This window comes from Ostrea edulis, chromosome 6 (genome assembly GCF_947568905.1).
Source record: "Ostrea edulis chromosome 6, xbOstEdul1.1, whole genome shotgun sequence".
In the NCBI taxonomy this organism is placed as follows: domain Eukaryota; kingdom Metazoa; phylum Mollusca; class Bivalvia; order Ostreida; family Ostreidae; genus Ostrea; species Ostrea edulis.
In genome coordinates this window covers 65,226,357-65,252,799 of record NC_079169.1, presented here as the reverse complement: position 1 = coordinate 65,252,799, position 26,443 = coordinate 65,226,357, and the positions used below count along the sequence as shown (strand labels likewise).

The 26,443-nt window shown below is 36.4% G+C and overlaps 1 protein-coding gene across 1 annotated transcript in view; it reads left to right on the top strand.

Annotated features, from left to right (window-relative positions):
* The window catches only part of LOC125646145 (calcineurin-binding protein cabin-1-like), a 42,336-nt gene extending 18,858 nt beyond the window's left edge, over nt 1-23,478 (top strand). Inside the window, exons 24-41 of the mRNA XM_056140420.1 lie at nt 900-1,070; nt 3,101-3,202; nt 4,682-4,976; nt 5,397-5,451; nt 5,823-5,904; nt 10,310-10,372; nt 10,883-10,994; nt 13,489-13,656; nt 13,915-14,136; nt 15,238-15,339; nt 15,455-15,603; nt 16,183-17,012; nt 17,133-17,995; nt 19,832-19,942; nt 20,141-20,304; nt 20,820-21,060; nt 21,331-21,411; nt 21,654-23,478. Coding sequence (XP_055996395.1) covers nt 900-1,070; nt 3,101-3,202; nt 4,682-4,976; nt 5,397-5,451; nt 5,823-5,904; nt 10,310-10,372; nt 10,883-10,994; nt 13,489-13,656; nt 13,915-14,136; nt 15,238-15,339; nt 15,455-15,603; nt 16,183-17,012; nt 17,133-17,995; nt 19,832-19,942; nt 20,141-20,304; nt 20,820-21,060; nt 21,331-21,411; nt 21,654-23,156 — 5,314 coding nt within the window. The 3' untranslated portion in view covers nt 23,157-23,478. The remainder of the gene's footprint in view (nt 1-899; nt 1,071-3,100; nt 3,203-4,681; nt 4,977-5,396; nt 5,452-5,822; nt 5,905-10,309; nt 10,373-10,882; nt 10,995-13,488; nt 13,657-13,914; nt 14,137-15,237; nt 15,340-15,454; nt 15,604-16,182; nt 17,013-17,132; nt 17,996-19,831; nt 19,943-20,140; nt 20,305-20,819; nt 21,061-21,330; nt 21,412-21,653) is intronic.
* The last annotated feature ends 2,965 nt before the right edge of the window (nt 23,479-26,443 follow it).

Sequence of the window (26,443 nt, the reverse complement as noted above, 5' to 3'; positions counted from 1 at the left end):
GTTATTTACTGTATAATGAAATTTGGTTATAATGAACTGTTTTCTGCTGCTCTGGAGGTTCATTATAACTGGTTTTTATACCCTTTGGGGGGGGGGGGGTATACTGGAATCACTTTGTCCGTCCGTCTGTCCGTCCGTTTGTCCGTAGACGCAATTTGTCCGAAGTTTATTTCTAATACCGCTGGACATATTTCATTCAAACTTTATGTCCATCTTCTATATATTATATAGTTGTGCATCTCCTATTTTCATTGAAATATTTTAACAGTTATAGAAGTTACGCACATTTTCTTTTCATTTTGGGGGTTGCGCACTTTGTCCAGAGTTTAATTCTAATACCGTTGAACAGATTTTATTCAAACTTTATTCTCATCTTATATATATAATGTAGTTGTGCATCTTCTATTTTCATTGAAATATTTTAACAGTTATGGAAGTTACGGACATTTTCTGGTTTGGTTGTACTTGTAGTAATAGACACAATTTGTCCAGAGTTTATTTCTAATACCGTTTTACACTCATAAGTCAATCAGGAATTGAAGAAGTGGAAAGAAGTTCAAATTGATTGCCCTGTAGATAATGTGAAAATATCCAATGTGCTTGCTTTAAATATTTCCCATCATCTTATATGCCCCGCGGGGGGTATTAGTCCCATTAGGACAGTTGTAGTTTTTACTGTATAACGAAATTTGGTTATAATGAACTGTTTTCTGCTGCTCTGGAGGTTATTTATAACCATGTTTGACTGTATTTGGTTACTTTGATGAAGTGTTTACAGATATGACTTGTTTGTTTGCTTCATTTTTAAAAAGGACACCGTATAATAAAAGGGGAAAAGATTCAAATTATTATAAATCTTTTTGACTATCATATTTTTGGGAATTTTGTGTTTTTAACAGAAATCTGGAGAAGCCAGAGAGTTTGCGGGAGCTGACTGTGCCTCGTAAGATTCGCCTGACCTCAGATCTGATGTCTGTCATAGATATCATGATGTCGGTGCCGGAGAAGGCCACAGACATGCCAATAGGAAGTGTGTTGCCATGGATGATTCTCTACTCTGTCATCAGCTTGTACGTTCAAGTCATCTTTCATTTAAATGTTGTTCGAAAGCAATTCCATCTGAATTCTCATGTCATGTGTCCATTTACTTAGTTTACAATTAGGTATTTCAGTTGACCAGATACATATCCTAATTCTCAAATTATCTATCTGTTCATCTGAATTTCTGTTTTATTCCCTGACCCAGTCTTCCAAATTAGCCTAAGGCCTAAAATCCAAGTTGTTTTGGCTTATAAAATCGTTACATGTACGAGGTCATCAGGCCTGTGCTTGTCATCAATATTACTACTGGAGTGAGGATTGGAATCAGAATTATAGTAAACATAGTGTTTCTAATGTACTTGAGCTAAGTTTGACTAAAACTCTGTCAGTGGTTTAATGTACTCAATCTCTCTTTAAAGTTCTTTTCAGAACTGGAAAAAAGTAATACTTTGTGTTTGATTTGGGCTAGTGTCTCGTTAACAGAGACTCTAATGGTCAGTGTGTCGTTAACAGAGACTCTAATGGTCAGTGTGTCGTTAACAGAGACTCTAATGGTCAGTGTGTCGTTAACAGAGACTCTAATGGTCAGTGCTTAAAAATGTCTCTGAAGACTACTGACATACATGCCAACTTTTTAAAATCCCCATGGGGGATTTTGCGCGCGACGACCTTTTTTCAACGCTCAAAATTCACGACATTTTACCATGAAAATAAATATTTGTCTTTTCAAATAAAATATCAATCTAATCATTATACATGTATCATACATCAAGTGTGTTTGACCATTAACTTTAACAAAACTAAATAAAAAAAAAACTTTGAAAGATATAGATAAGTATTTTATTAAAATCATCTATTCAGCAAAAAATCCTCTCCAACAAATCACATACATATTATCAAATAATACTTAAAGTTGCATCCTTTTACACCATATATACATTGGCTGGTCTATATATCAAAATTTAAATTAAAGCACATGCATTTAGGTACGACTACAAAGGCGATCTTGCTTGTCTGTAAACAATTTCATGGGCTTGCAGAGTCTGGTGGAACAATCTGCATTGCAACAAGAAAAGAAGTGATCTGCCCTGCTATGAAGTTTGCGAACAAAACCTTTGCACCCATGACATCTGAAATAATTACCAGGAAAAAACACATCAAAATATACGTTTTTACTTGTAAAATATTAAAGGCTACTTGCTAATATAAAATTCAGTACAGACTTGTGCAAATTACGCATCACAAAGTCTATTAAATATTACACTATATAGACTATGTAATACATCGCTATAGACAGATAGATTCGGGTAGCCTATATTATCATAGTTGGAAAAACATATATTTTACGTACCTTTAATATTGCATATTTTGGATGCTGTCAGCGAGAGGCAAAAATCGGGAATGTCCGATTGTTTGGTGGTGATACTATTATCATTGCCATTCACGTTTGTGTAAAGGATATGTCAATTTGAAATCCGTCTTCCCGATTAATTACTATCAAAACATGCTTCGCACTGTCCAATAAGCACCCCGACACGGGCAGACCAAGTAAATTACATCACTCCGATACCATGCGACACAAGTAAACAGCAATGGCTGACTATTGTCCCGATTTCTGATTGGCCAGTTCAGAAATGACGCGGGATTTCAAATTCCGGTTGGAAATGGGGGTTTGTTGTCGTAAAATGGGAGATATTTTTAGAAAATCGGGATTTCGGGGTATTTTTGCAATCCCGATTGGGGTATCGGGATTTGCCTTTTCAACTGCTTCAAATCGGGAAAATCCCGCACAAATCGGGAAAGTTGGCATGTATGTACTGATGATCGCAGCTCTTTTATGAAACTCACAAAGAATTCCACTTTTTTAAAGAGAAACTCCTCAGTTTTTGGCTGATGGGATTTAATTTTTTGGCTGATGGGATTTAATTTTGATGTAAGGAGGGAATGGAATGGAGAGGGCACTGTATGCCTTGCCTGTTCCACCTTGTTTAAGATTTAAATTAACTGTACAAAATGTGCACCAACATAATGTTACTGTATTTATCAATGCTTTAAACAGTGAAGAAGAGAAAGAAGAACAAGAATCCCAGGCCCCAAGCACAAACGACAGCCTGCCCTCATCACTGATGCTGCTCAGTGTGTCCCATGAGTATTTAGGAAGGTAGGGATGTAATACATGTACAATGTACTCGTCAAAGGTTTTGATTTGAAAAGCAATTGTTATACATGTAGATCTGTCCTTGAAAGGTTATTATTAAGCTCAGTAGTATGGCATTTCTGGTTGGCTGGCAACTTTTTCTTTTTGTGGTCATGTTTTGTTATTTTTATACGCTCGTCTTTAGACAGGATGTATTATGGTACAGCAATGTCTGTATGTCCTTCCGTCTGTCCGTCCATTCGGGGTTTTCTGTTTCTAATTTCATTTCTCTGTCACATATCAAGCTGAAACTTGCTATGCAGCTTCTTTGTGGATCACTCTAGATCATGTTGCAAGGATTCTGATTTCCTTTATTATTTGAGAAAATTACAGGTTGTTGATCTTTGTCCGTTTTTAGGAAATATATTAAACAAAGAACATCGTTTGTCCTTTTAACTCCTCTCACAGTTTAGAAGCTAGGGTCTTTGTAGATAACTTGAAGATATGCATAGTGCAAGAATTTTAATTCTTAACAATTTCTAAAAAAAAATTATGTCTTAGATATTTACAGGTTTTTGAACTTGGTCAAATTGGGGGAAATATTTTACACAAAACTCTTTGTTTGTCTATTTACCTCTTGTCAAAGCTTAGGCTAAGACCCTTTATTTATACAATGCAAAGAAAGTATGTCACAGCCTGATGATGGCTGATACGACCGGAAGCAAAGTTCTACAAATTTAATATAGCTTAAGAAAATCACCCTATGTAAGCATTTTCACGGGCGTATTATGTACCATTTGCGGTACTCTTGTTAGTAATGAGTAGTGATACCCTGTTATATTGATAATTGATTATACATGCATGCAACAGCTCGCAGATCATCCAGAAAATTAACAGATAGTGGTGTTTACAAAATGTATTACTGCAGAAGTTTGTAATTTCATACATTTCGATAGATGAAAATTGAACAAGTACAATTAAAGAGAGTATTGAAAAGAATAAGGCTATTACAGGGAAATGCTTGTAGATTGACTCATTTATTGTCATGAAATATCAGTGCTGTCAAGGGTTATGTATGTTGTCATGAAATATCAGTGCTGTCGAGGGTTACATATGTTGTCATGAAATATCAGTACATTAGCTACAGTGTGTATATTAACAAATTGGGATATGGGTGTGTAAGGTGAACAGATGTTGTGTACATGAGTTTGATTCTTGTCAAACAAAAGCCTGTTTGAATGGATGCAGTTAAAATAGGAGAGCCTTCAATAAAAAATTCTTCCAAACCTGACCCTTGCTCTTTTCTATTGCCCAATGTTACTGAAATCAATACAAATATGTGTTATGTTTTCGAGAATTACATGTACATGTATTCATTGCCAGAAATGAAGGGCTTATTTTCCAAAGTAGTTGCATATGACAAAAAAATGGCTAATTTAGATTTTCTCTGTACCCATGACACCCTACAATCATGCATTGAATTCATTTCTGAAACATTTACAGCCACTCATGGTGCACCAAGTCAAATGGGAAATTCCTGATATTTTTCCTGGAAATCTTGCAAAAGAAGATGAGGGACAGTTGTAAGTATACGGACGACCTGAGGCAGATGTATGAGCAGTGTGTTTACTGTCTGTATGGTCATCCAAACAAGAAGGGCAAAGCCAGGCACCTGCAGGATCACAATGTGCCCCCCATCTCCCTCACCCTGAATCAGGCCATCCAGCTATTTGAATACTTCAAGCCGAAGAATTTGCCAGAGTTTGACAGTTTTAAAACAGACACAGTGTCAGCCGAGGTGCGTACTACAGATACAGGTTCTGTATATCAGAGAATCCATGGAAAGCCTTGTGTACATGTATATGTTCACAAAAATAAGAAATTTAAGTAAATTTTTTAGTAAAACTTAGAAATTTCATCACTTTTGATGATGTGTACTAAAATTAACTCATATATTTGAGTCATTTATTGTCACACTATGTTGAGTATGATTAAATTTATCTTTAAAGCTTAAACATTTTTTCAATTTTAATGGGACCAAGAATGCTGTTATCATACATATACATGTATATATAGTCCTTTTCTTAAAATGTTTGAGTTTGGTGTAATTTTTACTGGTTTCACACACATGAATAGTAACAAGATCGGCTGTAACATGCCTACAATAACTTTTATACTTTGATTTTCTCTAGTTTTGATTCATCTCCTTTAATTTTAGGTGGAAACTCTTTTGAGAAGAATTGTTCAATTTATACCTGAAAAGGAAAAACCAGGTAGGATATGCCCGCTGAATGGTTCAGTCTGAACAAGCTTGTGTTAGGATTTGAAGAAGCTTGTGTTACAATCTGAACAAACTTGTGTTACAATCTGAACAAGTTCATGTTTCAATGTGAACTTAGTTTATTTAATTCTGTACAGCCAATTGTTCATTATTTAATTCTGTACAGCCAATTGTTCAATCTTGACAATCTTGTGTTACAACGTGAACTTAGTTTATTTAATTCTTTACAGCCATGGTTCTGTCTGAACAAGCTTTTGTTACAACGTGAACTTAGTTTATTTAATTCTTTACAGCCAACAGACATAACAGTTTATTTAATTCTTTACAGTCAACAGACTGAACAGTTTATTTAATTCTTTACAGCCAACAGATTGGACAAGGTACAGGACTTTATTGATGGCATCAGCAGCGTGGCTCCCTCTACAGCCGAAGGAATTGAATTTTTGTAAGTTTGATGGTTTAGAAAACATAAAGATTTTAAACGGTAATGTGAATTTGGAGCTGCCGTACTCTCAGCAATCTCTGTGTACATTGTCTAATGTAGATTGCATAGTATTCTGGATAGTGTTTTACAAAGCCTACTTATTTACGTCCTGCTTAGCAATTAACATCATACATTCTGCATAATAATTTCATCCATTTCACAAAAAGCATGTTACATTGCCTTACCTTTTTGCACATAAGTACACCTTAAACTTGAAGATTCAAAATAATGACAAACAAACTTTTATGATTGTTAAAAAAGAGAGAAAAATGAAATTTTCTGTGAAAGAGATCTAAATATGAGGTAAAGGAGATGGAGAATGGAAGAAAATATTGTTTGTGCTGCCCAAAAAGGTGAACACAAACTACAGAAAAGAAAAAATAGTTGGAATGACATATATTCAAAAGCATGGGATCTATGTCTTCAACAGTCAAATTGAATTTTTTGTATCTGTTTAAGGTTTTGTTTTTGATTATGGAACACATGCTTTTAATTAAGTATTTTTCTTTGTACCTAACAAAACGAAGAGATGTGGAGAGGCACCTGGCAGAGTCACTGAATGTCTTATGAGTAGATAAAGACTTGGTTTTTAGCTCACCTGAGCTGAAAGTTCAAGTGAGCTTTTCTGATCGCACGTCCGTCGTCTGTCTCTGTCCGTCTGTCTGTAAACTTTTTACATTTTCGACTTCTCCAGAACTACTGGGCCATTTAAACCAAACTTGGCCAAAAGCATCCTTGGGTGAAGGGCTTTCAAGTTTTATCAAATGAAGGGCCATGTCCCTTTCAAAGCGGAGATAATCACAAAAATGTAAAAATAGGGTGGGGCCATTTAAAAATCTACTTCTCAAGAACCACTGGGCCAGAAAAGCTGAAATTTACCTGAAAGCTTCCTGACATAGTGCAGATTCAAGTTTGTTAAAATCATGGCCCCTGGGGGTTGGATGGGGCCACAATCACAGGCACTTGTTTCTGTAAATGACTTATGACCTCTGTATACTAATAACAACACAAGGTACCTAGCTTCAAATGACACAGAATGGCACCCCCTGAGAATGTCGGTCTTTTGAGCTTCCAGGGAATATGCTATGTAAATGTATTTACTACCGTTGTATTGTACAATCATTCAACTTAAAAACCATGTATGACATGGCTGCATTCATTGCCTCTTATCGCCGAAAACTGCAACAAAACATGGATTTTCCGTTTTATACCACGAAGTGCTATGTACTGATACCGCACAGAATGAAAATTGTATATTCGTTGTGTTGAAAAATAAAGTCTCATTGTTTTATTATCACAATAAATTAATACGATGTTTATTACCAAAAAATCTTGAACATATTGCTTTGTTAACAAAATAAAAATTTTGAATTGAAGACGCTGTACGCTATTTTTAGTTACTCAAAAAAACCAAAGCTGTTCGTACGTTTCGGGATTTTATATCTCATCAGAAGATAGAAGCTAAGACCTCCCGAGTGGAGATTTAAAAATATTTTCGTGTCAGAATCATTTCTGATGAAGATAATAATGAAATTATGACTTACTGTAAATACAACTTCGTTAACTAGTATGAGAAATATTTCTGCCAATTGCATGTTTCATGCAGATCTATGGAAAGTCAGAGAAAATACAGATAAAAGATTATTTGAAAGTATGCAAAATGGAGCAAGGAAAGTTTTTTTAGTGATGTGTTATTGACTTTGTGATATGTATTGATGTGGCAAGTACCTGTTGTTACATTGAAGTTTTATGAAACCCACCATAAGTACCAAGAACGCTGCAGGCACATATCAATGTTTTTCGGAGGCGACTGGCCAACCCTTAACATTAACTGTTATTTTCATGCATGTAAATGAAGATATATTGCGAGAATGGTCCCTCCACTATTTTTGATAGTACTATGTAGTAGTGAATGAGAAGATATTAATGCATGTAAGCTTGAAAGTTATGAATTGAAGCCCTGGAGCAAAGAATGACACCCCACCCCACCCCCAGCCTGGGGGAAAAAAATTGAGACAGCAATGACGAACACTATAACACCCACCCACCCCCACCCCCACCCCCCCCACCCCCTTGCACACACTAATTAAGGTTCTGAAGGTCTTTATCATGACTATCATATTTTTATCATTGTCTGTCAGGAAATTTAAACAAGCCATGTGCAACTTACAACTTCTCCGACGAACCCCCTCCCCGTATCCCTAATATTACGGATCTGTCCCGATATGGAAAAATCTACAGGCATCTGAAGTATGGCCACCACCCCCCCCCCCCCCCCCCCCCCCCCTTTCTGATTTTTTGGGGCGGCGATTATTTCTCCGAAATGTGTGGATTCCCCGTTTATTCCATCCTAATTTCGATTTATGTAATCGTAAACTTGCTTTTTTGTAAGCCTTAAATATCTTATACTGTTTATAATAAGTATATTCTATATTATACCAGTCCAGTAGAAGGCCAATCTCTAAAGTTTGTGAAAAGCGTGAAACAACTACATCAATCGAAATTGGGTTGAGAGAGACAAGGAATCCACACATTTTGGAGGCATTGTCACCGCAAAAAAAAAAATCAGAAGGATTATAGTTATCAGGTGTCTGTGGGAAAAAATATGGGGGGATGGAGTCCCCTTTATTTTTTGTAGCACTTCCCCTCTAATGTTAGTAACTAAATTATATAAAATAAGATCAATTGTGGTTAATGGTCACCATTAAAATCATCCTTTTGCCTGTTATTTTTAATTCATCTCTGATGCTCTATCTTTCTATAAATAACTCTAAAGAATTCCAAACGTAATTTTAGAAGAGCGTGCTAGCCAGTCAAAATCGCCCACGTATTCTGTGCGGTATCAGTACATAGCACTTCGTGGTATAAAACGGAAAATCCATTTTTTGTTGCAGTTTTCGGCGATAAGAGGCAATGAATGCAGCCATGTCATACATGGTTTTTAAGTTGAATGATTGTACAATACAACGGTAGTAAATACATTAGCATTGCATATTCCCTGGAGGCTCAAAAGGCCGACATTCTCAGGGGGTGCCATTCTGTGTCATTTGAAGCTAGGTACCTTGTGTTGTTATTAGTATACAGAGGTCATAAGTCATTTACAGAAACAAGTGCCTGTGGCCACAATAGGGGATCAAAGTTTTACATATAAATATATAGGGAAAATCTTTAAAAATCGTCTTCTCAAGAACCACTAAGCCAGAAAAGCTGATATAACATGAAAGCTTCCTGACATAGTGCAGATTTAAGTTTGTAAAAATCATGGCCCCTGGATGTAGGATGGGGCCACAAGGGGGATCAAATTTTTGCATATAAATATATAGGGAAAATCTTTTAAAATCTTCTTCTCAAAAACTACTGAGCCAGGAAAGTGGAAATTTACATGAAAGTTTTCTAACATAGTGCAGATTCAAGTTTGTTAAAATTATGGCCCCCAAGGATAGGATGGGGCCACAATAGGGGATCAAAGTTTTTCATACAAAGATATAGGGAAAATCTTTAAAAATCGGTAAGATGAGGCTACACTAGGGGATCAAAGTTTTACATACAAATATATAGGGAAAATCATTAAAAATCTTCTGAAAAATCACTGGGCCAGAAAAGTTTACATTCACATAAAAGCTTCCTGACATAGTCCGGATTCAATTTTGAAAAAATCATGGCCCCCGGGAGTAAGTTGGGGCCACATTAGGGATCAAAGTTTTACATGTGAATATATAGGAAAAATCTTTAAATATGAGCCAAGGGGACTCAGGTGAGCGATGTGGCCCATGGGCCTCTTGTTATTCATTTTTGTAATTACAGGAAAACATGCATTAAGCAAAATGCCAGGGACGAAAAATTTTGATTCATTGTAAATGTAATTTGTTATATCCAATCAGTGTAAGATTTCTATTTACTACAGTGAATGAAAATCACTTTGCTGTAAGCATGAATTCATTATAAGTGTATTTGGTGTAACTGTGTTTTACTGTAATGTAAATTGTCTGGAATGAAGAACAAACTGGAGTGATTTTTTTTACGATTACAAAAAGGATTCAGTTTATATTTTGTACTTGTAGGACAGTGTTGTATTTAACTCACGACCCCAGGGACCTGTCTATCATTGTACATGTACATCCTTGTGGATCAATGCATGCATTTTCTATTTGTGAAAGGAACTGAAAAATTGCTCATCCGTGTATACATGTGTGCATTTTCTTCCCAAAATACTGAAACTTGTTTGTTTCATGACAGGACATTGATTGATCTCGTGAGAGTTAGAAGTGTTCCTAATTCGTGAACATTGATTGATCTCATGAGAGTTAGAAGTATTTCTAATTCTCGCACCTTGTTCTTTATTTGCATCGCTAATTTTTCATTTCAGGCCAATAACACAAGAAGTATATTACCTACTGGCTGACTATTACTTTAAGAACAACGAACATCCGTAAGTACAGAACACATTGTAAGTTCACCTAGGTCAGAGAGCAAAGACACCTCTAGGCATGGAACACATATTGTTAAGTTAGCTCAAATAACAAGTACAAAAAAATGTTACGGTATTGAAATTTACTTTTAATCACTCTCGATTGACCCCAAAATTCTGAAATCAATGCACAATAAAAGGACTTTGTAAATTAGTATTTATAACATTGCACAATTTCTGTGAAAACGAACTCAACAATTTTACTTTACAAACTTTTTCTTATGCAAAACAATCTAAAGTAAAATTCAATTGAAGTTCATTGAGAATGTCACAAAGTTTGTTTAGTTGGTGAAGCTGTTACTTTTATGTCCCTAGGAATGTTTAGTTGGTGAAGCTGTTACTTTTATGTCCCTAGAAATATTTAGTTGGTGAAGCTGTTACTTTTATGTCCCTAGGAATGTTTAGTTGGTGAAGCTGTTACTTTTATGTCTCGTTGAGAAGTTACTGTATTGAAGTATCCTTCATTTCCAGGAAGGCCATCAAGTTTTACATGCACGATATCTGTGTTTGTCCACAACGACTAGACTCCTGGGCAGGTCTCGCTCTGGCAAGAATGTCTCAGCTGGAGCAGAAACTCAACTCTGTATGTTCTTCATAATGGCTTTTTTGTGTATGTTCTTCTTAAGGAGGTACTCTACATTGTCATAATGGCTAACTTCTTTTTAAAACATGGATGAAAATAATATGTTGTACGGTGTGACCGTTGAGACGAGTGAAGCCCATTAACATCTTGCAACATGACTTCCAGACATTCAATCCGCCTATTCATTTAACGCGGGAAAATATAACGCATTTGCATTGTGACGTCATATTAGCTGCAATGATTTTTCTTTCAAACCAAAACAAAACGTACGAAGCTAAAAGAAAGCTTGTCTGGAATTTAAAAACATTTGTGGCACTTTTTAAACAATTTATCTTATTTACGGGGTTATCATTGAAGTATATCGCAGTGACAGCGACATTTTTCCAGATGCATTACGGGTAATACTCATCTTTTTTCAGCTGTTGAAAAGCAAATCACGTGACTCATATGTGTAATCATTAGAGCAAGTGCGTCGAAGCAATATTTGTTTATTCATTTCAAAAATCATCGCCTAGCTGAGTAGCTCAGTAGATTAGCACATCAACTACTGAACTGTAGATCTCTAGTTCGAGTCCAGCAGGGGTTTCAAATTTTTTTCGAGATTGCTTTCTATTAAAACTGCATTTTTTGACTGATAAAGTAAATTTGAAAGTTTTCAATTTCCAAATAGTGTTGTACATATCCACCACTTTTCATCCATATCAAATTTCTCTGATGTAGCATACCTCCTTAACGGACCTGAACTGAAATCTCAAGTGAGCTTTTCTGATCACCAGTTGTCCATCGTCTGTCCATCTGTCTATTTGTAAACTTTTCATACATTTGACTTCTCCTCCAGAGCCACTGGAGCAATTTCAACCAAACTTGGTACAAATCATCCTTGGGGGAAGGGATTCAAGTTTGTTCAAATGAAGAGCCATGACCTCTTCAAAGGGGAGATTATTACAAAAGTGCAAAAATAGGGTGGGGTAATTTAAAAATCTTCTCAAGAACCACTTGACCAGAAAAGTTGAAATTTACATGAAAGCTTCTTGTAATAGTGGAGATTCAACTTTGTTAAAATCATGACCTCTGGGGGTAGGGTGGGGCCACAATAGGGGATCAAATTTTTATGTGCACATATATAGGGAAAATCTTTAAAAGTCTTCTCAAGAACCACTGGGCTATAAGAGTGGAGATGTACTTGAAAGCTTTCTGGTATAAAGTAAGTTCATGTTTGTTCAGATCATGACCCTCAGAGGTAGGGTGGGGCTATAATAGGGGATCAAAGTTTTACATGCTGATATATAAGAAAATCATCTTTTCTAGAACTAATGTGCCAATTTCAACCAAACTTGAATGAAGGGAATTCAAGTTTGTTCAAATGGATTGTCATCTCCCTTCAAAGGGGAGATGATCACAAAAATGCAAAAATAGGGTGGGGTCATTTAAGAATTGTCTTCGCAAGAACCACTGGGCCGGAAAAGCAGAAATTTACATGAAAGCTTCCTGACTTGGTGCAGATTCAAGTTTGTGAAAACCATGACCCCCAGGAGTTGGGTGTGACTACAATAGGGAATGCTAAACTATAGGTAAAATCTTTAAAAGTCTTCTTCTTAAAAACCACTGGGCCATAGGAGTGGAGATTTACCTGAAAGCTTCCTGATATAAAGTAAATTCAAGTTTGTTCAGATCATGGCCCCCGGAGTTAGGATGGGGCCACAATAAGGGATCAAAGTTTTACATACAAATAATTAGGGAAAATCTTTAAAAATCTTCTCAAGAATCACTGGGCCAGAAAAGTATACATTTACATGAAAGCTTTCTGATGTAGTGCAGATTCAAGTTTGTAAAAATCATGGCCCCTTGGGGCCACAATAAGGATCAAAGTTTTACATGCGAATATGTAGGGAAAATCTTTGAATTTGGGCCAAGGTGACTTAGGTGAGCGATGTGGCCCATGGGCCTCTTGTTTTGATAAAAGTAGATGGTTGTCTTATTAGATGGGGAATTTTCTACAGACTGTTCTTGCCTTGTTCAATGAAAAAAAAAAAAGGTTTACTCTGATGTAAACAATAGAATGCTTTCTTTATTGTTTCATTGGGTGATGAAGGTAGCTACAGTAGCATTGCAGAAAAACTTGGGTTATGTAAATTTTTTCTGCGATGATTGCTACCTTCATCACCCGATGAAACAACAAAGAAAGACATTTTATTGTTTATATTTATATTTTTATGTATTGTTTTAAAATATGAACTAGATGTAAGTACTAAAATACCATATGGTTGACCCATTCATTACGTGAAATGGAACAGCCAATGACACTCCATATTTGGTAATGATTACATGGACAGGTGGTGCTAAAAAACCGAATCGAACTAGTTTGCAACAAACATGCATTCACTGTCACAGATGAAAGCAATTTCAATAGAAATATAAGAGAAAAGATTCAGTGAATGTAAATAGTAGTGTTTTAACCATTAAAGTCTGAAATTGTCTTTTTTTTCCCCCCCAGACTGATCTTAAATTGGACGTGTCACTACAGAAACGTTCTCGAGCAGCACTGCGGTGTTTTGAGAGGGCGGTAGACATTGAGGATGCGTATGGCAAACTCTGGATGGAGTACGGCTCGCTGTCCTACCAGCTTCATGCTCATTCCTCCAAGCAACTCAACTTTAATCAGGTGAGATATATGACGTGTACATTGTATGAATTTTGTCGATGAGAACAGGTACAGTATGTATACATACAGAATATTAGCAATATTTGTATTTTGGAGTCTTTGTCACAAATCCTCTTTGGGACAACATAAAAAATTTCAATGTTGGATAAAAAATATACTATGACAGCCATTGAATACGTACATATGATTTTAATCAATGACAACGCTCATTCATACATGTTTATTTATTACTATTGTTATTTTTGTGTATTTTATTAGGAGAAAAAACTTGAATGTGATGAGGATTTTCTGCAGCCTGATCTGCAGCAGTTAGCCTCCAGCTTTAAGGTGGAGATGTTGGAGTTGGCCTACATGTGTTATAAGAGTGCGTCACAGTGTGTGGACGAGGAAAGCGAGGAATGGCTGACGGACTACATGATGGGGAAGTGTCTGGAGAAGATGCACAAGTCTCCTAAGGAATACCTAGATTACTATAGACAGGTTTGTGTAGATTACTATAGACAGGTTTGTGTGAATTACTATAGACAGGTTTGTGTAGATTACTATAGACAGGTTTGTGATTACTATAGACAAGTTTGGTAGATTACTATAGACAGGTTTGTGTAGATTACTATAGACAGGTTTGTGTAGATTACTATAGACAGGTTTGTGATTACTATAGACAGGTTTGTGTAGATTACTATAGACAGGTTTGTGTAGATTACTATAGACAGGTTTGTGATTACTATAGACAGGTTTGTGTAGATTACTATAGACAGGTTTGTGATTACTATAGACAGGTTTGTGTAGATTACTATAGACAGGTTTGTGTAGATTACTATAGACAAGTTTGTGTAGATTACTATAGACAGGTTTGTGTAGATTACTGTAGACAGATTTGTGTAGATTACTATAGACAGGTTTGTGTAGATTACTATAGACAGGTTTGTGTAGATTACTATAGACAGATTTGTGATTACTATAGACAAGTTTGTTAGATTACTATAGACAGGTTTGTATAGATTACTGTAGACAGGTTTGTGTAGATTACTATAGACAGGTTTGTGTAGATTACTATAGACAGGTTTGTGTAGATTACTATAGACAGGTTTGTGTAGATTACTATAGACAAGTTTGTGTAGATTACTATAGACAGGTTTGTGTAGATTACTATAGACAGGTTTGTGTAGATTACTATAGACAGGTTTGTGTAGATTACTATAGACAGGTTTGTGTTGATTATGGACAGGTTTGTGATTACTATAGACAGGTTTGTGTAGATTACTATAGACAGGTTTGTGTAGATTACTATAGACAGGTTTGTGTTGATTATGGACAGGTTATCTGAATAACAATGAAAGAGTATTTTGTGTATTTTACCTGATGCATGTGCTATTAATGTCTGTTTTCTCGTACTTTTCAGTGATCAGAAAGAAGACTAGTGGCAAATGTTGATTTTTACTTACTCATTTTGGATTGGCAGAAAAACCATTTACATTGTGGGGACAGCATAAAATACTATAAATGTATACAAGTAGAACATATATTTTTTCTTTGCAATGTAGTATATGGTATTTCTGTTATCAAACTTGCATGTTTCAGGCTGCATTTGCACTACATGAAGAAAATGCCACATACCCGAAAAAAATTACCTATGCCTACACAGCTCACACATCTCCCAGGTTAGCTGTGGAGGCACTGGAGGCAAGTTTGTGTATATGTCAAAAAAAAATTGCAATGTAAAATAATGTAAACACATTACAATGGACATTATCAAAGAAGAATTTGTGCAGCACGTAAATGTGCCCTTGTTTTACAGATGTTTTACCGTCTTCATGTCTCCATACTAAAGCTGTTGATGAAGGGCTCCCACTCAGAGGAGTACCATTTGTTCGCTGACTATATAGACGAGGCAGCTAATTCTCCATTTGCCAAAGGATGTGAGAAAAAAGACGAAGAGTCTGGAAAGTAGGTGGAATTTAGTTGTCAGTCATGTTTGACTGTACGCTTTTGATTTATTTACACCAACAATGCACATTCGTATATCTGTGGAATAAATGTCTGTGTTGTTTGCTTTATTGGGGTATTCATGGAGTACCGTAAAATCTTTATTTTATGCGAGTGCTTTATCTCGAACTGACTCATAGACATCAAAATCATAAGAATATGGATTTGAGAATGGAGTGTTGATTTAGAATTCTTGCATGTATTTCAGCAATATTTGAATAAAAGCGAGTAACTTTATTTCGCTAGTGGTGCTTCTTGCTAAATTACGCAATAATTTCCTCGTGTATATTTAGGAATCTTCAGTAATATATATAACTCCTATGATGAAAACAACCCAGACTTTTATTCCTTGTATTTATATCTTGTAGAAAGGTATGTATTTTTGTACTCTGAATAATTTTCCATAGAAAATAAGCCCGTTTGTGATAAAAGCACATGTTCCCTATATGAGTATTGAACTAGCATAACTTTATTATTACCAAAACATCGGTGAATGTAGTAAATATTCCTGTGTGATACAGATTTTGCTGTTGGTTTTAGTGTGTCCATGGACTACGATGACACAAAGCAGGACAAGACAACGACCAACCAACAAGACCACACGTACTCAAAACTCAAAGAATCAACCAACATGATGGAGAATGTTGACAAAAGTAAGGTCAGTGTGGATTCTGCTGACAGTATGGATGAGAAGAACGAGGACTCGGCCAACAACAGCATGGACAGCAGCGAGTATTTCCCAAGTGCCGAGCCTTCCGAATCCTCACAGGATGTTGCAGGCGCCATGGAAACAGAAGACAGTATGCAGATATTTTCTACCAATCCATTTAGGCATCATGAATCCTGTCAGCTGCCACAAACAATGGAATTATCAGCTGAGGAGCTGGACTCGGGTGACAAAGTACCAAATTTGGAAGAAAGTGCATCTAAAGATTTAGACAACAGAGACCCTTTGTCCAAACAAAAGTCTTTGGGGTTTGTTCCTTCAGAAATGGTGGATGAGTCAAAGTCACATTCTACATGTAATTTAAATGTGATGAATGCTTCAGAGGTCGTGAAGAATAACATGGATGTCATCGAAATTTTCTCCTCTCCTGAACCTGTAGACCCTAGTGTGCGACCTAAGTTTTTCCTACCCAATGATCAGCCCAATGTTGTATCCGAAAAATCCGTTATGGAAATTGTGACGTCATGCTCTGTACAGAGTGCAGAGAACAAAGATTCTGTTATGTCAGGTGAAAAAGCAGCAGGTGCTGTGCTGGACACAAAAACACTGGGTGATATTCAAACCCGAGACAGTCGGAAAGACCCTGAGGAGAAAATAGGCAGCGTAAAGCATACTGAGGATAAATCACTGGCTGTAGTAGAAGGTAAGCAGTGTAGCATTATAAACACACACACGGGCACACACACACACACGCACATGCACACACACACACAGTGTACTTCGTATGTTGATGTAATGATGATTTTTTAAAATGAATTTTAAGGAAATGAAAATGAAGAAAAACCATCAGGGGGATTAATGGAAGAAGAGACATTGAAGGCAAGTGCGGAGATTCTTAGTTCTCTTTCTGATAAAACCAGCGTTGTAGAGGAATCACCAAAGACAACGTGTGTCGAGATTGAATCTCCGTTTACAAGACCTGATCAAGGGCAGACCCAAAGTGGAGGTCCGTGTCGGGATGTTGGAGTTAAAATAGAGACCAGCAACGTTGAACTTCTACACAAAGGAGGGGGTGATCATGCAGAGAAACAGGTCAGCACAAAGGACGAGTCTAGTAAACCTGTAGAGAAAGAGACAAAATCTGTGGGACAGGTTGCCACGAAAGTCGAGTCTAATAAATCTGTAGAAAAAGAAATGAAATCTGTACAACAGCTCACCACAAAAGTCGAGCCTAGTAAGCCTGTAGAGAAAGAGACAAAATCTGTAGAACAGCTCCCAACAAAAGTCGAGTCTAGTAAACCTGTAGAAAAAGAGACGAAATCTGTACAACAGCTCACAACGAAAGACGACTCTATTAAACCTGCAGAAAAAGAGACCAAATCTGTAGATCAGCTCACAAAGAAAGAAGAGTCTAGTAAACCTGTAGAGAAAGAGACAAAATCGGTGGAAAAAGAGACAAAATCGGTGGAAAAAGAGACAAAATCGGTGGAACAGGTCACAACAAAAGACGAGTCCAGTAAGCCTGTAGAAAAGGAGACAAAGCCTAGACTGGAGGGGACTGCCCTTCGTAAGGATTTGATAGAGAAGTGCATGGCTGCATTACACCTGTGTTTGTCCAGGTTTCCCACACACTACAAATCCACGTACAGACTGGCCTATGTGTATTTCTATTCACCATATCATAAGGTATAAACAATTACACGTGGAAAGCTGATATACTGTAAACGTATTATATTTGGCGTGTACGATATTTGGCGGAAATGGTTTTTTCAACAAGTTAGCGTAGATTTGATTTAGCGCATTCCTGAATTACTTTAAACATCTAGATTTACGGATGGCATTTAGCGATGTACTTGATTTAGCGGAAGCTGCGTTCCGCCAAAGGCGCTAAATAGAATACACAGCCAAATGTAATACATTTACAGTATGTTTTGAAGTTGTTGATATCAAGTTATTATTTAGAAACGGTCGCTAAAAAAGTAAATGTACTGTAAAAGTCGTTATTTATGCATTGAGTTATAAATATTTGATATGATATATATTTTCCCCCACGCATAATGTTGGACGTGGAAAAACGTGTACTTAATCCCCAACATAAATAACCACTTTTACAGTACTTAACAAGCCGCCGCGGTGGCCAAGAGGTTAGAGCGTTCGCCCCGCATGCGGAAGGCCGGGGTTTGAATCCCAGCTGCGAGAGACCTAAATTGTTAAAATAGGTAGTGATAGTTCCATCGCCAAACACCCGGCATCAGGTGTGAATGTCACGGGTCCTCGGAGATTACCTTAAAAACTTATATCACGTGTCGCAGTAGTTGTGGCACGATAAAGAACCCTCACTGCTTAATGGCCATAAGCGCCGAGCATAGGCCTAAATTTGAAGCCCTTCACTGGTCTTGGTGACGTCTCCATGTGAGTGAAAAATTCTCGAGAGAGACGTTAAGCAAGATACAATCGATCAATCGGTACTTAACTTCCTATTTTTAAGTTACCTCCCTTTAAATATATTAGGACCAAGATCAAAAACATACCACTTGTCAATTAAGGTAATTCCACCCTTCTAGAATTATAGGTTCAATCTTATATTTGATTGTTGATTCTTCAAATGATATATCTTGGTAACAAATAAAAAATGATAAAATACGTATGTTGCAGTATTAATGAATTTTTTTTATCAATTAGCAAACATAAACCTGTTATCAACATCAGAAAATTGCAATTTTCCTTAAACAGCTTTATCAGAATTTCACAAAAACTGGTTAAAATGATATAAAAGTACCCATAACAATTTCATGAAACTGTTTCTTTAAAAAAAAAATCTACAAAATGTTTATGAAAAATAAAGGAAATCTATCGCATAATGGACTTGATAAATGATTTAATGAAAACAGAGTTATTACCCTTGGATTCAATATTTAGAAACATATAATTGATTATTCATAAATAACTTAGACTTTTTAAATATTTTATGGTTAACAAGATTTTGTACAATAACTTTTGAAAAAGACTCCAACAAAATTTAAGTTCCTCTCATGCATAAATCTTATTAAATCACTGACTGAGAAATCTTATGACATCACAAGAGGGTGGAACTACGTTAAATAAGAGACAATAGCTCAGACCCTGATTGACAGCATTCAGCCAAGAAAGTTGATCCAGCATCAGAGTTCAAATGTATTGATCAGGTTGGGGGGAATTGTAAATGTTCTGTGTATTTCTTTTGTGTATAGCAATTAGCATGTAGTAGACCCTGGCCACTTTAGGTAAATAACACCTGTTTTGATTAGGACCAACCTCCTTTATCAGTAATCATATGGTCACAAAATGGGTCTTCAAGCCTTGGAAAGAAATTGGAAGATCTTGTTTGATATTTAAATGTGTATTGATAGCTACTTCCATAGTAAGTAGTTGACTTGCAAAGCTGGTAAAATCTCAAGTTATTTCTCAACAAGGGATTCTTTTGTGTAAATTTAAAACAATGTAGTTGTGGCATTTCAAACAGAGGTATTTCATTTTTGACAGAACCTCCAGTATGCTCGAGATCTTTTGCTGGGGAATCCCCAGTGGCAGACTCTGAGCTACATGCCAGCACAGGGACTGTTCAGTGAGAAGAAAGTTAACAACTTCTTTCAGGTAGGTACAAAAATAAACGGGATGTTGTTTTCAATCCCTTCAGTAGAACTGAGTTATTGTGTTGCAGATTAAGATAAATATTAAGAAAAGTACTTCAAGTTCAGGGAATTAATAAAGATATTGATTCAGAAGAAATGTTAAAAATATTTTAAAACATGAAATGGATTGATGGACTAAGATCCACTTGTTGGGTACTAGGGTACGTGGAGACTCCCCATCAGCGAGGTGGAGAGAGCTGGCAGTTTTGCTACACACCTCAACAGAGCTGTCCTCCTGCTACTGAAGGTTCTGTTGGAGCAGACGGATGTTCCGATGCTGTACCATCTCCACTTACAGTTCAACAGGACACCTGATGCAGAAAAGTAAGCGACTGTATATCAACATCATTCTGTACAACTACTGTCGATCAATTTCATCTTACATAGTTCTATTTTCCTATTGATTTACAAGAGTGTCTTTTTGTGAAAATGTAGTTCTAATGAATAAGTTTGTATGTATATGTCTTGATGAAATGAATTGAATATTCGTGAAAAGTACATTTCACCGAAACAAGCAAGGTTGTGGAAATAGTCACACTAAATATATGTGATTTTTAGTGCAAGTATTTATATGAAAAGAGAGTTAACAAAATAGATCACACTGCATGTGATAAAACAAAATCTGAAGATCATAAGATACTCTTTTTCAAGATAAGAACAAGATGACTCGGGTGGGTGTGGTGGCCCATGGGCCTCTAGCTCATAGTGCAATGTTGACTAAATTTCTTCAGCATGTGGAATATCAATGTTGTTCTGAAAAACCTACATTAGTCGAATGCTCTGTTCTTAACTTTAGATTTGTCAAATGCAGGACTTGTATTTTTTGGTTGTTGTTGAAGGAGATACTTGCGTGACTCGGAACGACTGCATTATTCACGACTGGCTCTAGATTACTGTCTCTGTGCCGTAAAGAATCGGCTTCCAGAAATCAGAGAATTACAGGACTCCCAAAAATCCATTCAACTGTTGATGGAGACTTATAAGGTTTACAACTATGGAATCTCCAAACAGAAGACAACGGCTGGACCCCGAATCAGTAACCTGTTAGCAGCGACTTACAAGGCAGTCATGAAGGAGGAGGTAAATACTCTGGGACATATTGCTGGATTGCATTCATTGTACAGAGAGAGAGAAAATTATTAGAGCAATAGGCTAAAATTCTGTTTTGTTTTTGAATTACTTTATCATATTGAAATGTCTTCAGAAGAGAAGGATCTTAGTACATGTGAGCTTGTTTCAGGAAGCCCGTGTTAGATTTGAATTTTTTTCTTCCCCTCTCATGCTGGAATAACGTATATGATAAACATGTGCAGAACAAATGTAATTAATTATATATGTAATTCTTCCAAGGTTTCTACAGACAAGCCATTGCTTGAACAAGCCATAAAAATGTGTCAGCTTTACCAACAGCAAAACACAATACAGAGACAGGTAATCGTTTGTTACACCTGTACTGACTGTAGACTCTGGTAATGTCTCTAAGTCTATTCTAAGATTGAATTTTAACAAATTCTACTCAGTATGCTCAGAAGTAATGGACAACACATATTACCTACATGAACACTCTCTATAAGATTGTTAAACTTAATTTGTATTAAGATGAGAGATGAGCATTGTGGCCCTAGGGCCTCTCCTTTGATATTCAGTAACCAGTTTTTCATTTTTTATTATAGGGAACTGTTCGGACAAATGTGGACACCAGTCAATCTGATTCCTCCATATTTTCTCCAGATCGTGCTCTAAGCAATCCTTTCAGGTCTTCAGGAACACCCCAATCTCCTATTAAAATGTTTCATAACAATACCTCACCTATCCCACAAATAAAAAGTCAGCAGTCCCTCATCACCTCTTTACAAGTACCAACCAGTAAAGTACAGACACCTCAATCACCCGTCAGAATGTCAACTTCATCAACACCAAGACCTCAACAGCAAGTGCCAACCAATAAGCCACAAGCACCTCAATCACCTGTTAAAATGTCAACCTCATTGGCACCAAGACCTCAACAGCAAGTGCCACCAAATAAGCCACACGCACCTCTATCACTTGTTAAAATGTCAACCTCACTGGCACCAAGACCTCAACAGCAAGTGCCACCCAATAAGCCACAAGCACCTCAATCACCTGTTAAAATGTCAACTTCACTGGCACCAAGACCTCAACAGCAAGTGCCACCCAATAAGCCACAAGCACCTCAATCACCTGTTAAAATGTCAACTTCACTGGCACCAAGACCTCAACAGCAAGTGCCACCCAATAAGCCACAAGCATCTCAATCACCTGTTAAAATGTCAACTTCACTGGCACCAAGACCTCAACAGCCAGTCATACAGCTCACCAAACTACAAATGCATGTAGCACCTCAAAATCTGCCCGAACTGACAAAAAAAACTCCACCAAAAGAGGAACCTCGGGGTACAGCTTCGAAAAGTGAACAAAGCAGGTCCAGTGATAATTTGTCAATTAGTCCAAAACCATCAACTTCCGGAATATCTGCTATTTCACTGATATCCTCCTTGATTGAGGATGGTATCAGTAAAGCTAACAAACAGAAAATGGAGAAAGAAAGAACTGAAAGTGCGAGTGATGAACCACCGGGTCCAGTAAAGACCCCACCTACTCCCAGAATTTACAAAGCGTCATCACCAGGGCCCACTGCTGGAGCAAAAAGACCAGCTCTCCAGCTGCATCATCCCAAGAAAAAAGCTCTTCTGCTTGAAGATGTGATTGAAATTATATCATCTGATGAGGGAGAAGACATGGAAGAGGCTGTAAAACTTTCAACCAATAGCAAGCCTTCTTTTTCAAAGGGATTAGAAACAAACCAGCAACTGTTTACGAAGGACAGTGAGGAAATAGTCGAAAAAAGAACTGGCCAAGAACAGAAGATGGAAATAAATGTAAAAACATCTAGTGCTACTTTGAAAACTGATATAGATGAAAGTGAAGATCTAAATGATCCAAATTCTAGTATGGTATGTGGGGAAGGTGATTCAAAGATTGAAGCAGATAAAGAGTCTGGTCCTGGGAAGGATGAGATGTCAGAGAAGGAGCTCCCCTATCTAGATCCATCCACAGGGTTGTTTGTGACAGATTCCGACAGCCAGAATAGTGTATACGTAGCCAACCCGGAGAATATCTCATTTGAGGATGAACTGATGGTGGAAGATTGCTAAGTGTGTAATGGTGACTGAGTGGATGCTTGTGTGGCCTGTTGAGAATCTGGCTGTTGGTAAACATTCTGTTTAACAACAGTCTGTAGTTGATGGTAATGGTGATCAGATGTAGAAGACAATAAATGTATCTTGAGAGGAAGATGTGTGAATTATCAATGATGGATTTGAATTTTGAAAAGAATTGTTCAAGTGGATGAATGGTCATGTGGATGTTAGAAAATTTTGCAGCATTGTGGAAATCATGGATTTTATGTATGTACAACAGAAATAGAATGTTTGTTTTTACATTCATTCTATTGGTACATTAAAAGTTTGAAATAGATGGAGTTTTTATTGAATTTGATGTATAGACATTCTGAGAGCTTTTTGAAGTTATGGTATCATTCAAAGATAATCCTAAAATACATGTATGACAGGTTGTCCATAAAGTTCATGGAAATGCTTCGTACTTTTTAAACTAGTTGATCAGTGTCATATTGAAAATTGCTGTGTTTGTGTGTTATAGATATTTAGTAGATCTCTCCTTTAAGGAGGTACTCTACATCATCATAATGGCTGACTTCCTTTTAAAACATGAATGAAAATATAAATATCAGCAATATTTGTCTATTCCGTTTAAATAATTCTCGTCTAGCTGAGTAGCACAGTAGGTTAGCACATCGACTGATGTACTTTAGATCACATGTTTGAGCCCAGGAGGGGTTTTAAATTTTTCCCAGATTGCTTTCAACTGAAACTGTATTTTATGACTACATAATGTAAATTTGAAAGTTTTTAATTTCAAAATATTGTTATACATATCCTCCACTTTTCATCCATATCAAATTTCTCTGGCGTAGCATACCTCCTTAAATGATTATAAATTACCTGTGACACAACTACGCCATTTGGAAGTATCATTGACATAATGTCACTACAAAGTGTAATGGTGGGAATAGGATCAGTGCCAGATAATCCAGATTTAAATCGAGACATAAAAATAGTTTTAGGACACAAATGAGGTAATTCTCATTGCAATTACATAAAGAATTTGAGTTCATGTAGCATTTGTTATGCAGCTAGCCTTAAAGTATTAAATCAAATAATGTACGTATATTTTCTCTCTCCCTCTTCTATGTGTAATGAAAACTGGTTTCACAATTTAAACTTAATATTTTTAAAAAAAAACATGTACATATATTTTATAAAAGTTACTTTTTCATAAAACACAAGTGATAAACATTTTACTGGTCATTGTTAGTTCCAGTTTTAGTATGAATTTCGTAAGTGTATGATGCTAGTTGTGTCAAACGACTCTTGTCCATAAACTTCATGGACGACCCTCAATGAACAGTTTACATGAATCTAGGTACGTCAATGGATTGGAGTACCCTTTCACCACCGGGCCTTGCTCCTGAAATATAAACCTACATTGTCAAAGTGATACCATCAAGTAGCCACCTAATTCACATGAAATAGTCACATAATGGTACTATTTTTACAACACGATTTCGTATGGTTGAAGAAAGACCCTGTGCATTTCTAGGGTACTGATTCACAAAGGCTTAATACTAATTTAATGTCTTTCTGGGACTGTCCGAGATTTTGACATATTCATGTTTCATCAAATGGTGTAACCTTTTGCCTGCTTTATTCATTTTTCTTATATCACCATAAAATGATGTGTTATAGCCCAACAGCAACCTAAAGTATTGACCCCAAGGTCAAATCATTATACATGCACCCGTTTTCTAGTATAGGCTTTCCCATCTGTTAAGTATATCATGTCTGGGTCATATCTTTCACACTGTGAGGACTCTCATGACATTTGATGCACCTTGAGAAGGTGTGTCATGAAACAAAAAGCATCCCATGTCGACCAGTCACATCTGCCATAAGCACTATATCTTGATCAGGTAAACGGAGTAATCCGTTGTCAAAATTGGTGTGCCAAAAAAGGTATCAGTCGGTATGAAATGCGTCGGAGAGCATTTGACCCAAAGATAGGTTGTTTTGACAAACTTGATCATTATAACGGCCATAGAATTTGCGAAATGCTGACTTTAAACGAGACTGTCAAAACCCCTGTAACATCAACTTGTTTGTCAGTAGCCTGCCTTGATTTAAAAACTGATCATATGCAGAACAAGCTCTTGCGTATCGAATGAGTTGAGAGAGATAAACACCATGTGCAGGTGATAGCAAGCGAAGCAACGTGACGAACTTGCTCCAATGATTACACATGCGAGTCACATAATTTGCTCTTCATCAGCTGAAAAATTAAGGGGATTACCCACAATGCTTCTGAAAAATGTATCTATCACTGAGGTACATACTTCATTGACAACCCGGCCCTGATATAAAATAAATTGTTTGGAAAGAACCAATAAAAACGTTTTTAAATTCCAGACAAGCTTTCTCCTACCTTCGTATATTTTGTTATTGCTTTGTTTGAAAGGGAAAGCAAAAACATTGCAGCTGATATGACATCACAATGCACTTTTTTACATCGATTGCTTTATAGTTCCTGCATTAAATAGATAGGCAGATTAAATGTCTAAAGTTGTTGAACATTGCAAGATGGAAAGGGTCTTCGCTCGACTCAACGGTCACACCGTAAAACATATAATTGAAATATTGCTTCAATCATGTACATAAATATGGGAAGTTGACAATGGAGATTTAGCTGATTTAATCATCCCATTTGTCAAAAAAGTTGAGTTGTTTGCCATTAATATTTATTTTGAAAATTCAATAAAATATCTAAGTACAAAGCAGATGTGGAAGACTCCAATGTCTTTTATTTCGAGTTCACAGGGATATATATTGAATTGACATGCATGAAAAAGAAAATTGTTAATTAATAGTTGAAAAAACATCCTTGATATATCTAAATGTTAAATTGAAGGTCACAGAAAGAGTTTCTCTCTTCTTAATACATGTTAAGCTTTTGAATAAACTCTGCTTTATAAGAATTTAAAAACAAGTCAATTCGCTCCATTTATCTGATTAGATAGTTACTAGGCTTACGCAGGGTGTGAATGGTTAAAAGGGGATGCTTAATCCTCCTAGGCACCTGATCCCACCTCTGGTGTGTCCAGGGGTCAATCTGTGATTATTATCTTTCTTTTAATTTTGTATTCTTTATAGGATTTGACATTGGCCACAGTTATCTTCACTTTTTCCTTATGTCCACAAGTCATAACAAAATAATTTCGCCCACCTTTGAAATTTTTAAATGTTGAATAGTTTTACAACATATTCACATTAATTTTCCTGTATTGAACAGGATCTAAAATTTAATTTTA